The sequence below is a fragment of the Mustela putorius genome, unplaced genomic scaffold (assembly GCF_011764305.1).
Source record: "Mustela putorius furo isolate JIRA1106 unplaced genomic scaffold, ASM1176430v1.1 tig00003853_pilon_pilon_pilon, whole genome shotgun sequence".
In the NCBI taxonomy this organism is placed as follows: domain Eukaryota; kingdom Metazoa; phylum Chordata; class Mammalia; order Carnivora; family Mustelidae; genus Mustela; species Mustela putorius.
Genome location: NW_025422005.1, coordinates 71,791,170 through 71,813,930, shown reverse-complemented (window position 1 = coordinate 71,813,930; position 22,761 = coordinate 71,791,170). Strand labels below are relative to the sequence as shown.

Sequence of the window (22,761 nt, the reverse complement as noted above, 5' to 3'; positions counted from 1 at the left end):
TTTTCATAAACTTGGCATTTCTCTTTAGGGATTTAAAGACAGGTAGCTGGTCTGTTGAATACAAAAGGGAATTCAGGAAACAGGAAAATTTATCCTAGGGCAGGGTATTAAAAATGTAAACATCCCTCTCCCAAATATAAAGGTATTTATCACTTAAACATTTGCATAGCATCTCTCTATAATCCATGTAATTTTTGATTACCAAGGGTCTTCCTGGCCTACCTGGGCCAAAAGGCATGCAAGGACACCATGGAGCTGATGGCATTTCAGGAAACTCTGGAAAAGTTGGGCTACCAGGAAAACAGGGACTTCCTGTGAGTAGAATGAATCTCTTTTTACTTTTCCTTATTTATACACATCTCTTGGGTAGACCATATATATTTTGGCTTTCTTAGTTTTGATATTGGTTCAGATTAGCCAACCACTGGCCAACAACAAAGCTTATTGTAGCCAACGACAAAGTTGTTTTAGAATTGTGTTTATGATCTTCAGGGAATGTGTGAGTATATTCTCTTGGATATTTTATATCCAACGACTCTTATTATCAATAATACAGGAGGGCGCCTGGGTGGCTCAGTGAGTCAAGCCTCTGCCTTCGGCTCAGGTCACGATCTCAGGGTCCTGGGATCAAGTCCCGCATTGGGCTCTTTGCTCAGCAGGGAGCCTGCTTCCCCATGTCTCTCTCTGCCTGCCTCTTTGCCTACTTGTGATCTCTCTCTATGTCAAATGAATTAAATAAATAAATGAATAAATAAATAAATAAATAAAACATGACATTTTTGCGCATATAAAAGCTTGTAAATAAGAACCATAATGAAGCAAAATTTTAACGACTACACAGCGTGGCTGTGTCTTGGGTTCATCAAATATCTTGAGCTACCTTTGGCACATTTAAGGGTTAGCAGTAACTCAGTGGAAATTCTGCCAAAATTCATTTTCCCTTTACTTACAGCCTCAGTATTTTATAAAAATTGTGTGACTATTTTCTGTGTTTATCAAGTGGTGATGCAATAATATAGCTTCTCCCTGATTTTAATGCAAATCTTTATCTAATTTATTTGATCAGAAATTTAAAAGTCACATTTTGTCTTCATTTAGCCATTTCTCCTCTTTCCTTCCCTAATGTCCTCATAATCCAGATTTTTTTTAAATCTAACTTGGTGTTTTCATTTGAAATATTAGAATAATAAACCATGTACTTTCAAGAACCCTGTAATATTTACTCTTACATTTCTGCTATTTGGATGTGGTTTTCTATGGACCTGTTTTTCTTCTGTTAAATACTAAATCAATCCTACTTGTTTATTTAAATGTAGCATGATACTAAACCTAAGCCCAAACCCAAACTAATATTCTTCTTTCACTATGATGACATGTCTCCCTTTAAAATAGTTAATTACTTAGTTAATTAATTAAATTAAGAAACTATGAGCTAGCCAGTTTCATTATTTCAGAAGTAATACAGCCAGATTCCATTTGAAAAGGTGAAAAAGAATTTTCAGATTCTATCTGAAAAGGAGTTTAAACATGGTTTCTATTTGTTTGGGAGGCAATATGTCAGAACATCAGAGCAACAGGTTAAGACCTAGAAAACTTTGATAGCAATCTGATGTCTTTAATTAAAATAGATATTTTATAGACTTCTGTCTGCCATTAACAACAGTCTGGTTGAAAGAGAATTTTCTTTCATTTGAGATCTCAGTCTTTAAGGGTGTTTATGCCCTGGATCCTCATTCTCATGCTGCTCTCCAGACTTACCATATACTAGTCTTAAAATGAGGTTGTGGGGGCGAGGGCTCCTGAGTGGCTCAGTTGGTTAAGCATCTGCCATAGGTCCTGGGATCCAGCCCTGTGGGGACCTCTCCTCTGGGGGAGCCGGCTTCTCCCTCTCCCTCTGCCTGCATTCTTCCACTTGTGCTTTCACTCTCTCTCTGTCAAACGAATAAATAAAATATTTTTTTTTAAATGAGTTTGGGGATTTTTAAAACAATAGAGCATATTGAATTGGCCTGAGAGTCTTTTTATGGATTAAGATTTACTGGGAAATGTTACAGTAAATCTTACCTTACTACTTTAGGTAAGATTTTGAAGGTTGAAAACAAAGAAAACCAGATTTCAAAACATATCATATTTCTTGCTGCTGAACACAAGTTTGATCATGGAGGTGGTGCATATGTGGATGGATGGTATAAAAAATGAGTTGTAAATACTACTAATAGGAAAGAGATTTATTTAATTACTGGGAAGAGGGAATCATTTCTTATCTGACTAATACTATTAATTCAGATCCTCATTCCTGATATGGATAATAGACACCAGAATGTATTTAATAAGAATTTCAGATAATTCAGTATATTAGGTAATCATCAGACATTAATGACAGGTCAAAGTTATCAATTATGTTTTATATCTGTTTACTTAATGGTTTATGTGACAAACAACTTTTTTTCTGGCAATTATGTGACACCTGAATTTTCCCAGAAAGGGCTGAAAATTCCATAGAATGAAAACATTGACTTAGATTTCTAAAATATGAATTGTTTTCTAGGCATGAAAACAGCAATGTGGCAAGTAATTGTTACCTGCTGCTAGATTCTAGCCAAAAAAATAGACATTTTCTAACAACTCTACACTCTTCTTCAATAGTGATATCATGCTTAAAGGACCATAAGGTAATGACTAAGAGAAGGCCAATACAGGAAATAATCAGCATAAATAAGATACTGATTTCATTTGAGGCCACTCTAAGCCTTATTGCTAGAATCTACCATGCTGTTTTTATTGGCTGTATGGGTGAAGGATTATGCATGATGTCAAGTCACTGATTCTACATGGAACAGACAGGAATGTAGGGCACTTAAAGCCAGATTTTGAGGCTATTTGCACACTCAGGGCTATTCCAAAAGGCAGTTAGGATTCTAGAGTATCAACCAGGGCTGTTTGGTTGCAAATAACCAGACATCCAGACATGGATCTAGGGATTGCCCATATATGTGGCTTGCCCCAAATTTTGCCCACTGGGAGGATTTCCCTTTACTGATATCTTTCAGGCTTTAATGCAACAGCCATTCACTTCTAGCGGTGGTGACATTCAATGCTGATCTATCTACATATCAGATCTGATCTTTCCTTCCACCATACTGGTAAAGGCCCTTCTCTAGGCTGAAGGAACAGAGGTAAAGCAGTTGAGCAGGTATCTTGGAAATCTTAGTTGGCTGCTTACATATTTTGTTTGCTGTCTCTTGACCTGGTAGTACCCAGCCGTAATATATCCCCTTTTCATTTAGGAGGAGAATGCTGCTGCTGCACATCCAATTTTATGATTCCGTTGATCAAATATCCCCTTGTTCATAGTGGGTAATTCAGGACACATACTCATTTAATGTCTTAAGGTTGGTTTTTCAGTTTTAACCAGAGCAAGTGTAGAACTGGATTCTAGATGGGAAATTACACATGACAAAGAAAGGCATGGCTTATCTTCAAAACCTTATGGATAAAAGCTGTGATTCTGTTACAGGGGGTTACCAGAGGGTCCATACAGCATCTCTACCAGCCACAGATTCCTCTGTTATCATTGGTTACTATCGTTGTTCATCCATAATGTACAACTAACAAGGTGGCTTACATAGCATCCTGAATCTGCCATAAACTTCAGTCTTTCCCTGACCCCCAGTCCCCTGCCAGGATGTCCAAAATATCCTAGGTTTGGATTAGCCAAACCCAACTAAAGAAGGGTGATAATAGCAACACTAATGGGGAAGACTGTTTTATCACTGACGTTGTTTAGAATTGCCAGTACACAATGATGAAAAAAGTGTGATTGCTGTTTTAAAAATTCACTAACGACGATATATTCCCTTTCTGCTTGCACTAGGAGTGGGCTCTCTCCCATCTACATCGCCTTCTTATATCATTAACCAACCGCTAGAGGGTAAAGGAATCTGCTACAGCTTGGGGGGGCGGGGGTGGAGAAGGGCAGACACTCAATCTCAAAGACAAACAGAAAACATCCAACCAATTCTATTTACGTTCTCATTTATACATGGTCTATATCAGCAGACCACTCTTGGTTATCAGAAACCTATACCTGATGAACCAAATGGATCTATATTTGTATGGCCCATGAGCTAAGCCAGTTTTTAAATTTTTAATGGTAGAAAAAAGTAAAAAGAAGAGGGTTTTGTCACACATGAAAATACATGAAACTTAAATTTCAGTACCCATAAATTAATTTTGTTGGCACACAGCCACAGTCATTTGTTTACATATAGCTGCTTTTGCACTACAAAGCACAGTTGAGTAGTTGCAAAGAAGACCAATGGCCTCACAAAATCTAAAATGTTTATTCTCTGGCTCTTTTACAGAAAAAGTTGGCCGTTGTCTGGTCTGTTTGGATTATCACACTGTTCTTATTCTATAGCTTTGTAATGTGTCCTTATATTTAAGAGAGCAAGTCCCCCTTCTTTATACTTCTGCCACATGCACATTTGGGATTAGATTTGTTGAGTCTCTCTAAAAACCTAACGTAAATTTTGAACTGTCATTAGGTTTGCCTTGAGTTTATAGATATATTGGGAGAAAATTCATATCATTATAGTTATCCAATAAAGGAGATGAAATATTTATTGTTATCATCTTTATTGTGCTCTAATAGAAGAGCTCCAAAATAATAATGGCAAAATTTTTATAATGCTAATTATGTGCCAGGCACCATGATAAGTGTTGGACTATATTGACTCAATCGTTACAATCTTAGGAGATGTATACAATTATGATCTTATTTTATACATGAAGAAACTGAGGTCAATTATACCTCAATTTTTAAAAAAATACATACCTACACACATACTGAGGTACTGAGAGATTGTCACTTTCATTGTCTCATAGCCACAAAAGCAGCCTATCTCTTTGCTTTTATCAATATGCAATATTGTCTCTTAATAAAGGCCTTGTATATTACTTTACTTTCTAGTTAGCTGTTACTATTTTATTTTATTCTTTTATTTATACAATTATTCTTTTAAGATGTATTTAGCTATTTTAGAGAGAGGTAGAGAGAGAGAGTGGTGTGGAGGGGCAGAGGGAGGGAGAGAGAATCCAATCACACTCTGCGCTGAGCATGGAGCCTGTGATAGGGCTCAGTCTCATCACCCTGAGATCACAACTGAGCCAAGATGAAGAATCAGATGCTTAACTGCCTGTCCCACACAGGCACCCCCAGTTATTACTAGTTTAAATGTTACTGATTCAGGATATATTCTATACAATTAGATTTTTAGAAAATTTCTAGTAGTTTCCTTTTGTGATTCTATTGGGTTTTTGAGGTACATAATATCATTTTCAAATAATGGCAGATTGATTTCTTTCCTTACACTTACTTCTTTTTCCTTCCACATATGTTGGCAGGGACCTTCAATGCTATGTTGAACAGTACAGCAATAGTAAACATCCTTGTGCTGTAGATCTTAAAGGAAGCATCTAAAACTTTCTCCACTAAGAATATTTGCCATCTTGATTCTGTATTTCCTTTTCTAATACTGTCTTTTTTGTTTTTGTTTTCTTCTTTTTTTTTCTTTCTTGATTCCCACTGGATACGCTAATAATTTTATAACATATATACAAATATAATCCTTATTAGATATTATCATTGCTCAATCATAAGGTTCAAATAACAAGGTAGCTTACATGGGAATCTGCTGTAGATTTCAGTCTTCTCCTGACCCCCAGGCTCCTGCAAGGATGTCCCATTAGACAAACCCAACTAAATAAGGATGATAATAGCACTAATAAGGAGAACTGTTTTATCACTGACATTGTTTAGAATTGTTAAAAAGTCGCCCTTTCTTTTTTGGTGGATGTTTTTGTAGCAGTTTCACTGAACTTAAAACCAAATATGTATGTATGTAACTTTATTGATTGTTCAATATATCACTATCTGTATCTTCTCTCTAACAAAATAAGTTCTTGTGTGAGCTCGCATTTCCTTTTGTTTCTATAAATTACTCTTTGCCTTTATCATTTTTTGATATTGCCTTGAATTTTGACTTTTAGGTTTTTCTTCTTAAAGATTTATTTATTAGAGAGAGAGTGTGTGCGTGAGCACCAGAGGAGGGATAGAAAGAGAGGAAGAGAGAGTCTCAAGCTGATTCTGCATTGAGCACAGAGGTGCTCAATCTCACAACCCTGAAATCGCAATCTGAGCGAAAACCAAGTCAGATGCTTAACTGACTGTGCCATCCAGGTGCCCCTGACTTTTAGTTTTTATGCATTTACTCTTTCTTTTTATTTCCATTGCTTTTCTTTTTGAGGAATAAACTTAATTAAGCTATTTGATCACTATTACTTTGAATAATTTCTATAGAATCTCCTGAATTTGTTTCTATTATTATTTCTATTATTATTAATATTATATCTAATATTAATATATTATAATAATATATTATTATTAATATATTATTATATTTCCCCTAAAAAGTATTTCCAGTGTGGGTATGTGTAAGACAAACCTTCTGAGGACTCAGTTGTGTAAAGATATCTGTATTACCTTCTAATATTTAAATGACACATTCAGCACTGTACTGGAGATTCTAATCAATGCAATAAAGTTCTAGTCAGGGTAATAAAAAAATAAAAACCCCCAGATTGAAATGGAAGAAATAAAACTGTATTTATTCACAGACAACATGATCATCTATATAGAAAATCTTCAAGAATCTCCAAAAAAATTTAAGTAAATTTAGCAAATTTGCAGGATGTAAGATCAATATACAAATTTGAATTGTATTTTTATATACTAACAATGAACATTCAAAAAGTGACATTTAAAATACAGTACTTTCAATAGTGCCAAAATGGGATAATTTGACCCCAAAAAAGTGCATACCTATATGCTAAAAACTATAAAGCATTTCTGACAAAAATCAAAGTAGACCTAAATAAGTAGTATATATACTATGTTCATGGGTCAGAACACTTCATACTATTAGGATGTCAATTTTGTCATGGACAGTATCTTAAAACATTAAACATATACCTGTCATAGGACCCAGCCTTTCTACTCTTATCCAAGAGAAATGAAAACATATGTCCACACAAAAACCTGCACATGAATATTTATAGCATTTATCTTTCTAACAGCTCCAAAACAGAAACACCCCAAATCTTCGTTAAAAAATGACTGCCTGAAAAAACATGCTCCATATGTACAAAGAAATAATTAGTTTGCAATAAAAAGAATAAGCTGTTGATAAATGCTACAACATGAGTGGATCTCAAATAAGCTGAGGGGGAAAAACCAGACAGGGGTGCCTGGCTAGCTCAGTAGGTTGAGCACCCAACTCAGTCCCAGCTCAGGTCTTGATCTGAGGGTCATGAGTTCAAGCCCCACACTGGGCTCCATGCTGGATGTAGAGCCTACTTGAAAAAAAATAATAAGACCAAAACAAGCCCATACTGTATGATTCTACTTATATAAAATTCTAGAAATTGCAAACTAATCTGTAGTGACAGAAAGCAAATCAGGAATATCCTGGATGGAGTGCATATAGAGAGGTATGAGAATAAGGGCTTACAAAGGGAAAGGGTAAGACTTTTGGAGGAAGGGAGCAGATATATTATCTTGATTGTGATGATTGTGATGATCTTGATTGTGATGATGATATAGTATTCTGATTGTGATGATTGTGTGATTACACAAACATGTGAAATCCCTTATGCTGACTTATCAAATTATGTATTTTGCAATTTACCTTATGTTAATTACACTCAGTAAAGTGGCTTGATATGAGGGGGTAGGGAAGGAGAAGTAACACTGAACAATAAGTAGGAGTTAATAAATTAGGAATGATTATTGTGGGTGAAGAAAGCCAGAAAGGAATATTTTATGCAGAAACAGCTGCATATAAGAAGCTAGGAAGAGCTTAGTATGTTTGAAGAACCAAAAAAAAGAGTAATAAAGTTCAATGAGCAAGATGTAGCCAATAAGCTAAATACCATTCAGGTCTACAGGAACCACATCATCATGCGTGTCGAAGGACATATTAAGGATATTGAATATTAGCTGAAGACAGTAGGACCCTATTGAGGAACTTTATCCAATTTTACATTTTTAGGGGACTCCCTTTGGTTTCTTTATAGAAAATGAAAGGAGCAAGAGAGATGCAGGAGACTATTAGACTATGTATTGCAGTATTCTAGGCTACACATGTCCATGGTTTGGACTAGATTAGTGGAGTGGAAATGGAAAGAAGTGGGTGGATTTAGTAGTATTTAGGAGGTAGCTTTGATATTTGATCATGGGAGGTAAGGGAAAGAGAAGGATGTCAAGGATAACTTCCAGGTTTCTAACTTGTGCAAGTTTCTAACTCAATGCATCATAGTACCCATCACTAAAAAAAGCAAACACTGAAAGCAAGACCCAAATTTTATAGGCAAGGTTATAAGATCCAGGTAGAGATATTAAGTAGGCAGTTAAATATTCTGACAGAAAACTCAGAGAGGAGGTCAGATATAAACGTGACAGTCATCGGCGTATACAAATGTACTTAATTGGTCATGTTAAAAAGTAGATGAAATACTCTACTTCTGAATATTGAAGAGAATATTTACAAAAATGTTGACGGGGAAGTCAATAAGGGATGTTGGGAGAATCCAGAGACTGTCAGCAGTAGGAAGTGTTTACTGCCCTTAGACCTGAAAGGTTAAAGAAAAGAAATAATGTCAAGTTGAGACTCCAGTTGAGAGCCGGAGCTATTGGAAGAGGGACACCCCACAGGAGCTAGAGCTGAAAGTAACCCAACCACTGACAGAACACCAAGGCCAGAAGGAAATGGGAGCAGTAAATGTAGTGCACCTTCCTCCTCTAATATCCTAGTGAAGTATATCCCATTGGCCAACCTCAACTGAAAGTCAAGAGAGGACAAGAGAATCCAGGTGATGCAGTCCATAAAGGTCAAATTCCCAGAACAAATAGCGAGATAGAGAAGGAGCAGTGAATAGATTTGTGGAACAGATGAAGAAAAACACGAATATAAGTAAACAATGGAAAGCAGGTTCAGTATCAAGCTGTGGGGAATGCCATCATTTAGAAGTAAGGTAAAGGTGGAAGAGGAGACTACAAAGGTGACCAAGAGGGAGTTATCATAATAGATAGGAGGAAAAGAATATAATGTCATGGAAACTTAGCAAAAAATATTTCAAGGAGTAAGTCATCAACTATAATAATCCTAAGAGATTGTGTTGCACATGTGTTTTCTTAATTTTATCTTTTTGGTTATTCAGCATCTTACCTCATTTTTAGCTTTATAAATGTTTGTGTTTACTCTCTGATCTTGGTGAGGGAGGCTACTTTTTTCCTTTTTCTTTTTAAAGATTTATTTTGGTGAGAGTGGGCAGGGGAAGAGGAAGAGAGATAGAGAATCTTTGAGCAGGCTCCCTGCTGAACACGGAGCCCGATGTAGGGCTTGATCCCACAATGCTGAGATTATTACCTGAACCAAAATCAAAAGCCAGATGCTTAACCCACTGAGCCACTGAGGCACCCCAGTAGGGGGCCCCTTTCCACAGAAGTCAAAGGCTAGACTCTCATCTTCTGGTTCCTTCCTGAAACAAGGACATAAGCCAATGACCTAGGCCAAACCAATCATTATGTTCACCAAGACCTTTGGCTGGGGAGTCTGTGATATGCAGAAGCCAGGACAATAGAGACTCTGTTCTAGTGGCAGTGGCAGTAACATCAGTAGTTTCCAGGGGTGACACGAGTCCATGTCCAGCAGCTACTGTGATACACACTGCAGTGTCCAAATTCTGGCTGCCAAAACTTCCTTTATTCTGTGTATTTTCCAAATCTGGCTTTCTGGATTTACCTGTGATTTTAGGAGCTATTCAGTGCATTTTCAGTAAATTTTCCGTTAAAATTTTCCAGAATTGGTTTCTGGTGTTTGCGTGTAAGGACCCTGACTAGTACCAAAATCTCAAAAAGATAAAATTATGCCATTATATTTTAGAATATGGAGGTCATCGTTAACTTCAGCAAATAGCCATTTGATTTGATTAGTAGGGGCAGAAATAGGATCGCAGTGCTTGAGGAGCATGGACAGTGAAGAAATCAGATATTCAGGCAATTCAGTGGAGAAATTCGGCTCTGAAAGAGAAAGTAGGACAATAACTAGAGATGAAACTGAAATTAAAGTAGAAGTTATTTTGAAGTGAGAGAACCTTGAGCACATTTAAAAGCTAGGTGGACTGAGTAGAGACAGAGAGGCTGAAGACATAATAAAGAGAAAGGAGCATCTGAGTATGAATTAGTCGGACAATAAAACATGTACATTCTAGTTCCATTTTCAAAGCTATTCTACTTCTAACTGGGCCATCATTTTTGAAAAACAGATTCTGAGCTAGATGTCCCTTTATATAGGGCCAGTATAAGAATCTCATGGAATTTTGTGATGAAAGGAATAATGTTGAATATTGCTGTAGTATATCACCCAGGGCCATGAAGTATGAAGAATGGTATATGCTATTCCCATTGGTAAGCAATTTGGTATCAGATCATAATTCATCATCTCCTACCTTTAGCATTTTCAAAGAATAAGTTAGAAAAATTTCACATGCATACTTTGAATATCAGGATGTCATAAATATTGAAGTGTTTTGTATCCATCAAAATAAAAGAAAATAACTTTCCCTTGAGGAATCCTCTTTTTAACCCCAAAGTTTACACATGCTATTGGTATTTATGAATATGGAAATATTTTCTACAAATGTTTCTGTTTCCTGTAGAAATATGACATGAAATTAAAGTGGTGATGCTTTATAAGGAACTAGTCTGGTCAGTGACTTTAGAAAACAATGGCTAACTGGTAATTTCTAATTATTTCTGAAACTTATTATGGCAATAGAAAAACTAATTAAGAGAAAGTAACATAGTCTCTAAATACTCACATATTCCCTGGAATATTTTCAACAACAGATAAGGACATCTTTCCATTGGTCTTTTTTTTTTTTTAAGTTTTTATTTTATTTTTTTAAATCATGGCACCATGGTGTTTCTTGGCTTACCTTTAAAGACTGCTGGATTTTTCCACTAAGAAAAATATTTATTCTAGGATTTCTAGCATTATGCAACTGCCTGATTTTCCTAAACAATGTTCTTTCTTTTTTTGATGTGGCCAAGGAGTTAAAGAATTCTTGGCATATTCGGTCCACAGTTTCAGTGTTTTTTCAAAGTCATGTGACTATAACTAAGGACAGTATTGGAGAGGCTCACAGTTGCCTATGTGAATTTCCTTCTATATAAATGAGTGTTTTGAGACGAGTCAACTTAGCACATCTGCAGTAAATGAGTCTACCATTGCTGTTTTCATCGCTTTGGACTTCTGTAGTGCCTCAATCATTTATGAAAAAGGAAAACAACTTTTCCCTGCAAAGATCATAAATCTACTTGTCACCAAAATGAAGGCTTACTGGTCTTCTTATTTTTTATTGCTACAACTAATAAAATTGGTTATTGGAAGAGAGGGAAAGAAACAAACCTACCATCTTGACTAAAGACAAATCAAGGATTTTCAATCTTGACTTTGCACTTTGTAAGGTGAACACAGGCTTAAGTGTTATAGGAAATGAGATGCTTATCCTGAAAGAACATCGGAAGTCTTGAGTTTTCCACTGTAGATTGTGTCCAGTATAAGAAGGAAAAACACACTTCATCATCCAACTCACAGTCCAAGCACAGAGTAGCAAGACCACCATGGAAGCCTCTGTTAGGGACACTAGCAGGTCTGCCACCCACCTGTGGCACTCTCTAGCCTGTGAGCTAGTCACACCAAAGAAACTTCTGTTTCTGAGAAAATACATTTATTTCCCCATGGTATTTTGGAGAAAGAAACACTCTTGTGTTTGCCAGATTTACATTCAGCAGATCCTGTCAACTCTTAATTATTAAAAGGGTGATTTCCAGTTATGGCTTATCCTGATTACTATTTTCTCCCTCTCCCCCCTGCAACTTGTTTTGGCCCTTTTACTGCTCATTAGGAACTCTTCCAGAACAGACAAAACACAGCCAGTTCGGCTGCTTATTAGCAACAAAATGAAAGATTTGCTGAAGGATGTAACTTTCCTAGTTGAATCTTCGGTGACTCCCCATCCAATGAAGTTCATACTCCTTGTGTAATGTTGATCTTCATGGTCTGACCTCTCTTTACGTTTCTAGTCTTCTATTCTGCCTTTATCCTCACATTTCCTATGCATTTCAGTCATAATGACAGCTAACAATTATTAAATGCTTACTATGTGCCAGGAATTATTCAAAGTGCTGAATATGTATGAAGCTATTTAATCCCACAAAAAAACAACAACAACAATTAAAAAAAAAAAAAAAACGTAAAGTAGGTATAGCTATTATCTCTAGGGTACAGAAAATGAAGGTGAGACTTGGAGAGACTAAGCAACTTGCCTGAGGTCATATAGACAACAAACAATAGAGCCAGAATTCAAAATCAGCCAATCTAGATTCAGAACCTGTGTTCTTAATCACTATGCTATACCCATTCAGCTATGCTTAATTACTTAGATAGTCCCCCCAAATTCTGTATTTTTTTCTTACTTTCCTGTCTTTGTACATGTCCTTTATGCCTTCTGCTTGGAAAGTTCTTTCATCTTTCTCTCTAAGTTTAGGATGAATAATTTCTTGCACTTTCAGGACGTAATTGAACTGTTACCTCCTTCAGACACTCTTCCTTGAACTCTCCAGTCAGAGTTAAGCAACCCTGCTCTGAACTTGTATACACTGCTTCCGTCAGAGCACAATCATATGGCTGCTGATTACATATTTTAATGTCTTCCTGCGACAAAAGATGGCAAACTCATATAGATTCGGGGTTGTGTTTTATTCATCTTTGGAGCTCTAGCACTCAGCAGCCTCAGACAATAGAAGAAGCTCAATAGGGGTGCCTGGATGGCTTAGTTTAAGCATCTGCCTTTGGCTGGGGTCATGATTCCAGGGTCATGATTCCGGGCTCCTAGGATCAAGCCCCACATTGGGCTCCTAGGATCAAGCCCTGCATTGGGCTCCTTGCTCAGTGGGGAGTCTGCTTATCCCTCTCCCTCCCCCCAACTCATGCGCTCTCTCTCGCTCTCTCACTCTCAAATAAATAAATAAAATCTGAAAAAGAAGAAGAAGCTCAATAAATATTTGAAGAGTGAATGGTCTTTGCATAAAAACTGTGACTTTGGAGTCCTGAATAAAATTAAGATGTGTCAGCTACTTAACATCTTAAGCTTCTCATCTCTAACAGGAATGTAATAACACCTACCTCATATGGTTCGTATGTGACGTGTTTAGCTGACTACATGCCCTTATTGCTATTAATCATCTTCCCATAATAATAGATACTCATGGTTAAGCTAACGTGCACTCATTCAGCATATATTTGTTCAGTGCTTATTATGAGCTAAGAGTTGGAAAATATAGCACTAGACAAGATAGACAAAGAACTGCCTCCATGAAACATACATGGAACAGCAAGAAATCTGACATTTGCCCATTTTTTAAAAAAGATTTTCTTTACTTATTTGGCAGAGAGAGAGAGAGTACATGCAGGGGAAGCATCAGGCAGAGGGAGAAACAGGCTCTTCCCCTGAGCAGGGAACCCAATGCAGAGCTCGATCCCAGGACCCCTGGGATCATGACCTGAGCTGCAGGCAGATGCTTAACCAAACGAGCCACCCAGGCATCCCAACATTTGACTATTTTTGACCTAAAAAAAATAAAATAAAAAGAATTCATAATGTACTATGAATCAACCCAGTAATTGGTTAGTAGTCCATATATAAAGAAATCTGGTAATTCCAGCTTGTGGAAGAAAGAAATACGGTTGTGAGATAGAGCATGTGGGAGATAGATTATAGATGGAATAGACAGTGCAGGCCTCGTGGAGGAGGTTGCACTTGGGTATAGTGAGACTGTATCTCCCTTGAGAAGGTGACACTGAGCCAGGTCTATAAAGAATGAGGAGCAAACACACTCTGTGAAGGAACCAAAATGGAAAAACCTGCAGTTAGGAAAGAACTGGCATGTTCACAGGATTATCCGAGGATCAAGTAAGAGAGTATGGGTATAGATTTGTTATTTTTGAAATGAAAGAGGGACATTTATTTCTTCATAGTAGCGTGAGCCTGGACATGTCTAAGATCCAAAGTATAATGAAATAATCCTTTTTTTAGTCCCTGTCAGTCCTATGATTATAGGTGAAGTTCTGAGTAAAGGAGATTTCATAAGGCACATGAATTTTGCCCAATATTAGAGTGACATTTGCACTGTCCATTTTGTAAGACCACCAGTTGTTCTAATGGAAATGTATAAATAATTTCTGTGAGGTAATACAATGTTGAAATGCCTGTATTCATTAAGGCTGAACAAACTTAGTTTTGTACACTCTCGGGAATAGACATAAGTCAAGCAGACCTGACTTGTCTCCGCTGCCCTGTGACTTGTCTCAACCCTGCTCCGAGTTCCATAAGCCTTAGTATGTTTAGAGATTCAAAACTAAAGTCCCCTCCTGACTTTAGTGTACAGCTCATTCATAAATTTTTTTTCCAACGTTTGGCCACATTACTTTTGACTGACACTGAAAGAAAATGTTATGAATGCTACATTATTTTTATATAATATAGCCTTGCATATAATCACCTAATAATTATTATCCCACATTTTTTACAGCCAATTCTTTCCTGGGGGGGATATATTTAGTAAACCAAATAAAATGAGAAATTCTTACTTAAACAGAAGTGTTTTTAGTTGCTTGGAATAAAGGAAGCAAAGCATTACTTTTATAACTCATTGGTTTGCTGGCTTAACAAAAAATGCAGTACTTATGTTGCCTAATAATGCAAAAAAAAAAAATTACGGCATCATACTTGTTTTTTTGTACTACAGTAAGTAAAGTAATTTTAATTGCTATTTTCTCCCATAAATATGGGAGAAATATGGGAGAACTATTTATATAGTTTATAACTATATAAACATAATGGTATGAGCACAGAGGATGCTTGGAAGTAGGGAAAGGAAAAATCTTTCTAGCGATTTTCAAGGTGCTACTTTAAAGAAAAACAATTAATTTGAAGTTTAGTGTCATTTTAAACTTATCACTCTGCTGTTGAGACATCTATAAAATTAATATTAAAAATATTTGTCTTTTCATTCAACATATCTTAAAGATGGTTTTCCTTTGTTAATCTACTTTAAAATGTGGATTTCTATTTTTGCCTGTACTTAAAAATGTGTATTTGTTATTTATTCCTTAATATATTTGTTTCAATTCTAATGAAATTACAACATCTAAATTAAGGGGCCTAGGAAGTAACAGAGTGACATTCACTTTATGTTTCACTATTATATATAAACTAGTCATCATTGTTCCAAAATCTTTCTCTTTCTGTCCTCTGAATGTATACAGATAACTCCATTTTCCGTTCCAGATCTTCCCATTCAATTCCAGAAAAACATGTACATGCTTATGTATCCATCTTTCCCTCCCCCACAGGGAAGTCAAAGTCTTATTTCCTTCACTGACATCAGTTTAAATAAAACAATACAACCATATTACCATATAGTTTTTCTTTCTTTCTTTCTTTCTTTCTTTCTTTCTTTCTTTCTTTCTTTCTTTCTTTTTTTTCTTTTTTTCTTTCTTTCTTCTTTTTCAACCATTATGGTTTCTGATACACAAAAGACACTCAGTAAAAAGTAACTCTTGTTGTGGCTGATATTGTTGATTACTGACTGACCCAAGCAGTCATAAACTTCAGTTTAGACAAAATTGATACTTCCTGCAGAGTTGAAAACCAATTTAAGAGTACAGACTTAAAACTACTAGATAAATAAATTTTGGAGATCTAATGCACAACATAGTGATTATAGTCAATGATATCATATTGTAAATTTCAAGGTTGCTAGCAGACTGAATCTTAACTGTTCTCAGCACAAAAAAGAAATTATAAACATGTGATATAATAAAGGTATTAGCCAACATTACTGCAATAATCATATTGTAATAAATAAACACAAATGTACCAAAATAGCACTAAGTAGGCTTTTAAATTACATAATACTTTATGTCAGTTAATGTTAATTAAAAAAAAAAAAATAAAAACTTATTCAGCAGGGAATCTAACCTCCATCTGAGGATAGTGGAAGTTTCTAGCCATGAGACATCATGTACTCTTATCATACTGTCAACTTTTTTTTTTTTTAACTCAGGTAAACTTCATTGTTTTAGCATCTCTGAACAAATTAAATACGATTTTATTTCTTTTAAAAAATTTCCCAGAATGACTTACTCTTTGCTGATTGGTTTTAAATAAATCATTTAGAAGACACTGGAAAGAATGCTTAGGCATTAGCATCTGTTTCTCTTGAAAGTAAAATTACTCATCCATCTTTGTGTTCACAATAAGAAATATTTGTTCTCTACTTGTATGAGACATTGTTTGGAACTTTGTGCAGAACACTCTGCTACTATCCTCAAATTTCTCTCTAAGAAACCAACATGAACAGTAAGTGACTTGGAACATATCCAGTGTGCCCTGTTAAATGTGTGATAGCACTGCGAGTAAAGTTTCTAGTTTTCAGTTAACCTTGAGGACTAGTCTTAGGGTTCTTTTATTCTCAGCTAAAAATACCTATTGAATTTCTGGAGCATTCAACAAGATCTGAATGTCCATTGTCCATGCATCACTGGAAAGATATATATTTTTTTCCTGTTGGTGAATAAAGGTCTTTAAAAAATTGCCTAAAATTATAAGTGAAGTGCTACTCTATTAGAATTCTGGAATGTTGAGGTATCCTAAAATTGTCTCAGGTAATCTGTCATGTGTTATCCTCTCCCTGTGGCATCTATTACCTCTGTAATACATTCAAAGGTAGGATATTCACAGCCTTGCAAGACAATCCACCTTTCTTTTTTTGTTTGTTTTTTTTGTTGTTGTTGTTTTTTGTTTGTTTTTAAATCCTTACACTGATCTGCTTTCTACCTAGTTTATCTCTGGAACTAAGTCTATATATTGATCTGAGTATGTATGTTTTGTTTTGTTTTCCCTTGCTTACATACCTTCCTTTTCTCCAAGTCATCGGTTTCTTTGGATTTCTCACCTGTTTTTTTTGTTTTTGTTTTTAAAGATTTTTTTAATTTATTTATTTGACAGACAGAGATCACAAGTAGGCAGAGAGGCAGAGAGAGGGGGGGAAGCAGGTTCCCTGTTGAGCAGAGAGCCTGATGCGGGGCTCGGTCCCAAGACCCTGAGATCATGACCTGAGCAGAAGGCAGAGGCTTAACCCACTGAGCCACCCAGGTGCCCCACCTGTTTTTGTTTTTAATGGGGAGGACAGTGTTTATCAGAATTCAATTTTTGAGACTTGCCTTTTCTGTAAAGTCATATTCTTTTTAGAGACCTGGCCATTGGTATAACAGCTGTCTTCACTGAACATTTTTGAAATTTTATATCCCAGAGTCTCAGATGACTATGACTGGATTTGCTTTCATTTGCATTGATGAGTTCTAAAATGACACCATGTCACGAATCCAGGATTTGTGTGGCAAGAGGAAAGAAATAGCATAAATTACATGAATTCGGGGTTCTCAAGTTCATGTGGCAAGGGGAAGGAAGTAGAGATTAGTGCACTTGGATTAATGATGCAAGCAACATGGGAGAACCATACCACCTGAATCTTAAGTCCACAGCGTGGCTCTCTTTCTCTTTTCTATTTGCCCAACCCTGCTTCCTCCTTCTCATTCTGTCTCTCTCTCTCTCTCTCTCCCTACCTTTCCCCCTTCTTGCTCTTTCCCCTACTGTACTTCTGTCTTTATTTCTCCCCTTCCTTTCACCTTTTCCCAGTGAGGATTTTGTCCTCATAATTGTTCCTTAATGTATATTGAGAGCCATTAACATAGAGAAATGGTAAGAGATAAAAATAGTCAATGTAGATTGGGACAAAAAAAAATGTTTAGAGATCAATTAAGAAATATGAAGCTATATCCTGTAGGTATCCTGTAGGTGTCTTCCTGTGAGTGCCCAGCATAGTACATGGCACCTAGGAATATAAAAATACATTTTCATTCATTATTTTAGTCAGCTTTGTGATAATGAAGAAAATCTACCTGGAAAAGGTAAATCTTTAACTATGTTGAATTATTTACCATAAGTAAAAGAATGAAAAGGTATGTGATGATATAATTTGGAAGAAATAACTTGGGGAAAAAAGGAATAATATTTCAGTATTATATTCAAAATCAGCTTTATCTTTAGATCTTATTCTCCAAACCAGGCCTTCTACATAAATGACTCTATTTTATTTTTAATATTTTATTTATTTATTTGACAGATAGAGATCACAAGTAGGCAGAGAGGCAAGCGGGGATGGGGGATAGGGGGAAGCAGGCTCCCTGCTGAGCAGAGAGCCCAATGTGGGGCTGTATCCACGACCCTAGGATCATGACCTGAGCTGAAGGCAGAGGCTTTAACCCACTGAGCCACCCAGGTGCCCCATTTTTTTTTTTTAAGAGACTCTATTTTTGACAAATCACCTCTCCTATCACATTTGTGATAGGGCAATATCTTTATCTTTAAGGGCAATATCTTTATCTTTTATTTTTTTGAGAGAAAGCATATGTGAGTGGGGGGGAGGGAAAGAGGACAGGGAAAGAGGATTTCAAGTAGGCTCCATGCTCAGCATAGAGCTGGACACGGGATTCTAATGCAGGGCCGGATCTCACAACCATGAGATCATTACCTGAGCCGAAATCAAGAATGGCACTCTTAACTGACTGAGCCCATTTAGGTGCCCCAACAATATCTTTATCTTGTGATCTTGTTCTAACCTACTTTCTCAGTAATGCCTTTTTGATTAACACCAAAAAAAATTTCCCCTATTCAGGACCGCTCTAAGTATTTGCTTTGTATCTCTCTTCTCATCGGAAAATCTTTAAAATATTTGTTTTTATTATAACTATTTATATATTACATTTTATAATTTTTTTTAAAGATTTTATTTATTTATTTATTTATTTGACAGAGAGAAATCACAAGTACACTGAGAGGCAGGCAGAGAGAGAGAGAAGGAAGCAGGCTCCCTGCTGAGCAGAGAGCCCGATGCGGGGCTCGATCCCAGGACCCTGAGATCATGACCTGAGCTGAAGGCAGCGGCTTAACCCACTGAGCCACCCAGGCGCCCCAACATTTTATAATTTTTAACTTAATTTTAAGCTTCTTGAAAATAAAAGCCTTATTTTATTTATTTTTGTATTGCTCATAGGGCTTCCCATGACCTAGCTTTCACATAATGATGTTCTATATCATAATCTAATATTTGCTGAATGCCTAGAAGAAAGATTGCACAACCCAGTTTAGTATCCCAGGAATCAACTCAAAAAGTAGCAGTCATCTCCTAAAATAGGGGTTGACAAATGGTTTCTGTAAGTATTGTATTTTGGGCTTTGCAGGGCAGTAGGCAAAATTAAGGTACTATTTAAGAACTTATATAATGAGAAAAAATAGATTTTCACAAAATTTTTCTTTATGAAATTGAAAATATAATAATTTAGTACAATTTTTTGTAATACAAGTCAACTTATGAGAAAAAATAGAATTATTTGTGGGAGGAAAGATAGCTTATTGCAGTTCCCTATCATCAAAATTTTCTTTTTATTTGTTAATGCTGACTTATAATGAGATTTTACACATTTTCCAAATTTTATCTTTGAAAATTCTTTTCACACATACAAGTGCTGCCAAATTCATGAACATGTGATTTTAATTGTGCATATTTGTTGCTTGGAAGGAATTTGTAAAATTCTGTTAGATTCTTCTCTTGATTATTTGCCTTCTAGCATGTCGTTACGTTGTATATTAGCATTTCCAGTTGATGTTAGGTGGGAACTCCTCTGCTGCACAGTTAAATGGATTTTGAGGTATAGAAATGTCTTGCCTCTAGTGCTAAAAAATGCTACTGAAAGGAGTTGAGCTCAGAAAATCTACCCACTGCAAATTTGTGTGAGAAATGAAGATCTGACTTATTGTTTTAATTTCTGACATCACAGGAAATGTATAAAGTCGCTTGATGTTACTTGTGATTCAAACATTAGTTGTCATCAAAATGACTCTGGCACATGGGGTGCCTGACTGGCTCAGTTGGTATAGCATGTGACTATTGATCTTGGGGTTTTAAGTTCAAGCTCCGTGTTGGGTATAGAGATTTTTTGAAAGAAAAAAAAAGAAAAGACTTGGGTCACCTGGGTGAGTCAAGTCAGTTAAGCATCCAACTCTTGATTTTGGCTTAGGCCATGATCTCAGGGTTGTAAGACCAAGCTCTGTGTTGGGCTCCGTGCTGAACATGGAACATGCTTAAGATTTTCACTCTCCCTCTGCCCTCACCCTTAAAAAAAAAAAAGAAGGAAAAAGAAAAAGAAACAACTACCAAAGTATATGCTTCACTTATAGGCATTGCAGCAAAATCCAATTCCTAAACCCGTTCATCATTTAATAATAGAGGTTGAGGGTGGGTCTTCCCATTCAAAGACATTTCAATCTCATTCTCAGAATATCTCAATAAAACTTTATCCCTGCCGAGCCATCAGACTGCTGTGTGATAGAGAAAATTAGGATATTTGGTTTCTATTTTCACAAAAAATATCACAAAATGGATGAAGGTTGCCAGAGTCAGTGGAATTCACTATTGGCACTACTGGTTCAATAACACATGCTAGATGAGTGTTTTCCTCAGTGGACCTGATGGTGGATAATACAGTGAACATCCATAGCTTTAAATATACTACATTTTCACAACTTTTATAAATTTGTTCAATAAATATTTTCCCAATGCATTGCTATTAGTTTTTATTACATTTTAGCAGATTCCACTTGAGGTTGTACTGATTCAGTGTTTTTTTAATTTTTTCGAAAATATTCTCACCTATAGTCAATCTGCAAACTGTTCATGTAGGTTAGCTCTTCAGTCACTTCAACACAGCGTTGGATCCCCAAATCAACAACTGAGTAGTATTGGTAACATCTGTTGATTCATCAAGAGGCAAGGAAAACCAATGAAAAGCATCTGCCTTGTTTTTTAATTGGCTATTGAAGCTGCTCCAATGTCTTTACCATTTCAGGCCATTGTTCTTGCCAAAAGGTAATAATCTTAAGCAAGTTTACTTTGAGGACATGATGTAAGTCATATCACTAAGTGATTTTCCATGCTGGGCTAACAAATAAACCACTCAAACTTTTTTTAAATTCTTAATCTTTTTTTTAATTGAAACATATATAAGGGACATAAAATATTACATTAGTTTCAGGTATACAGCATAATGAATCAATATATGTGCATATTGAAAAATGATCACCACAGTAGGTCTAGTTAATAGCCATAGAATATTTTTCTTAAGGAAACATTAATCAGTTATTAGAGTTGTCATGCATACCCAGAATATAATACAGAAAGTTAGAACATAACACACATACTTTGCACCTTGGCTATTTAAGTCAGAAGGTACTGACAGACTATACTGCCTCAGTACTTTCATTTTAAATACCTCAGACCATTACATTAACTATAATTAGAGTCTTTAGGTGAGTCAAAATATTACTTAAATATTTCACTTATTTGGGAAAGAAGCTGCTCATAGGGCTTCCCATGACCTAGCTTTCACATAATGATGTTCTATATCATAATCTAATATTTGCTGAATGCCTAGAAGAAAGATTGCACAACCCAGTTTAGTATCCCAGGAATCAACTCAAAAAGTAGCAGTCATCTCCTAAAATAGGGGTTGACAAATGGTTTCTGTAAGTATTGTATTTTGGGCTTTGCAGGGCAGTAGGCAAAATTAAGGTACTATTTAAGAACTTATATAATGAGAAAAAATAGATTTTCACAAAATTTTTCTTTATGAAATTGAAAATATAATAATTTAGTACAATTTTTTGTAATACAAGTCAACTTATGAGAAAAAATAGAATTATTTGTGGGAGGAAAGATAGCTTATTGCAGTTCCCTCATCAAAATTTTCTTTTTATTTGTTAATGCTGACTTATAATGAGATTTTACACATTTTCCAAATTTTATCTTTGAAAATTCTTTTCACACATACAAGTGCTGCCAAATTCATGAACATGTGATTTTAATTGTGCATATTTGTTGCTTGGAAGGAATTTGTAAAATTCTGTTAGATTCTTCTCTTGATTATTTGCCTTCTAGCATGTCGTTACGTTGTATATTAGCATTTCCAGTTGATGTTAGGTGGGAACTCCTCTGCTGCACAGTTAAATGGATTTTGAGGTATAGAAATGTCTTGCCTCTAGTGCTAAAAAATGCTACTGAAAGGAGTTGAGCTCAGAAAATCTACCCACTGCAAATTTGTGTGAGAAATGAAGATCTGACTTATTGTTTTAATTTCTGACATCACAGGAAATGTATAAAGTCGCTTGATGTTACTTGTGATTCAAACATTAGTTGTCATCAAAATGACTCTGGCACATGGGGTGCCTGACTGGCTCAGTTGGTATAGCATGTGACTATTGATCTTGGGGTTTTAAGTTCAAGCTCCGTGTTGGGTATAGAGATTTTTTGAAAGAAAAAAAAAGAAAAGACTTGGGTCACCTGGGTGAGTCAAGTCAGTTAAGCATCCAACTCTTGATTTTGGCTTAGGCCATGATCTCAGGGTTGTAAGACCAAGCTCTGTGTTGGGCTCCGTGCTGAACATGGAACATGCTTAA

At 35.9% G+C, this 22,761-nt stretch overlaps 1 protein-coding gene across 5 annotated transcripts in view; it reads left to right on the top strand.

Annotated features, from left to right (window-relative positions):
* Positions 1-22,761, top strand: part of COL24A1 (collagen type XXIV alpha 1 chain) — a 411,639-nt gene that overhangs the window by 336,338 nt on the left and 52,540 nt on the right. For all 5 annotated transcript variants that reach the window (XM_045064804.1, XM_045064802.1, XM_013056205.2 and 2 more), the window contains one exon: positions 207-314. In XM_045064804.1, the coding sequence (XP_044920739.1) occupies positions 207-314 (108 nt within the window). The remainder of the gene's footprint in view (positions 1-206; positions 315-22,761) is intronic.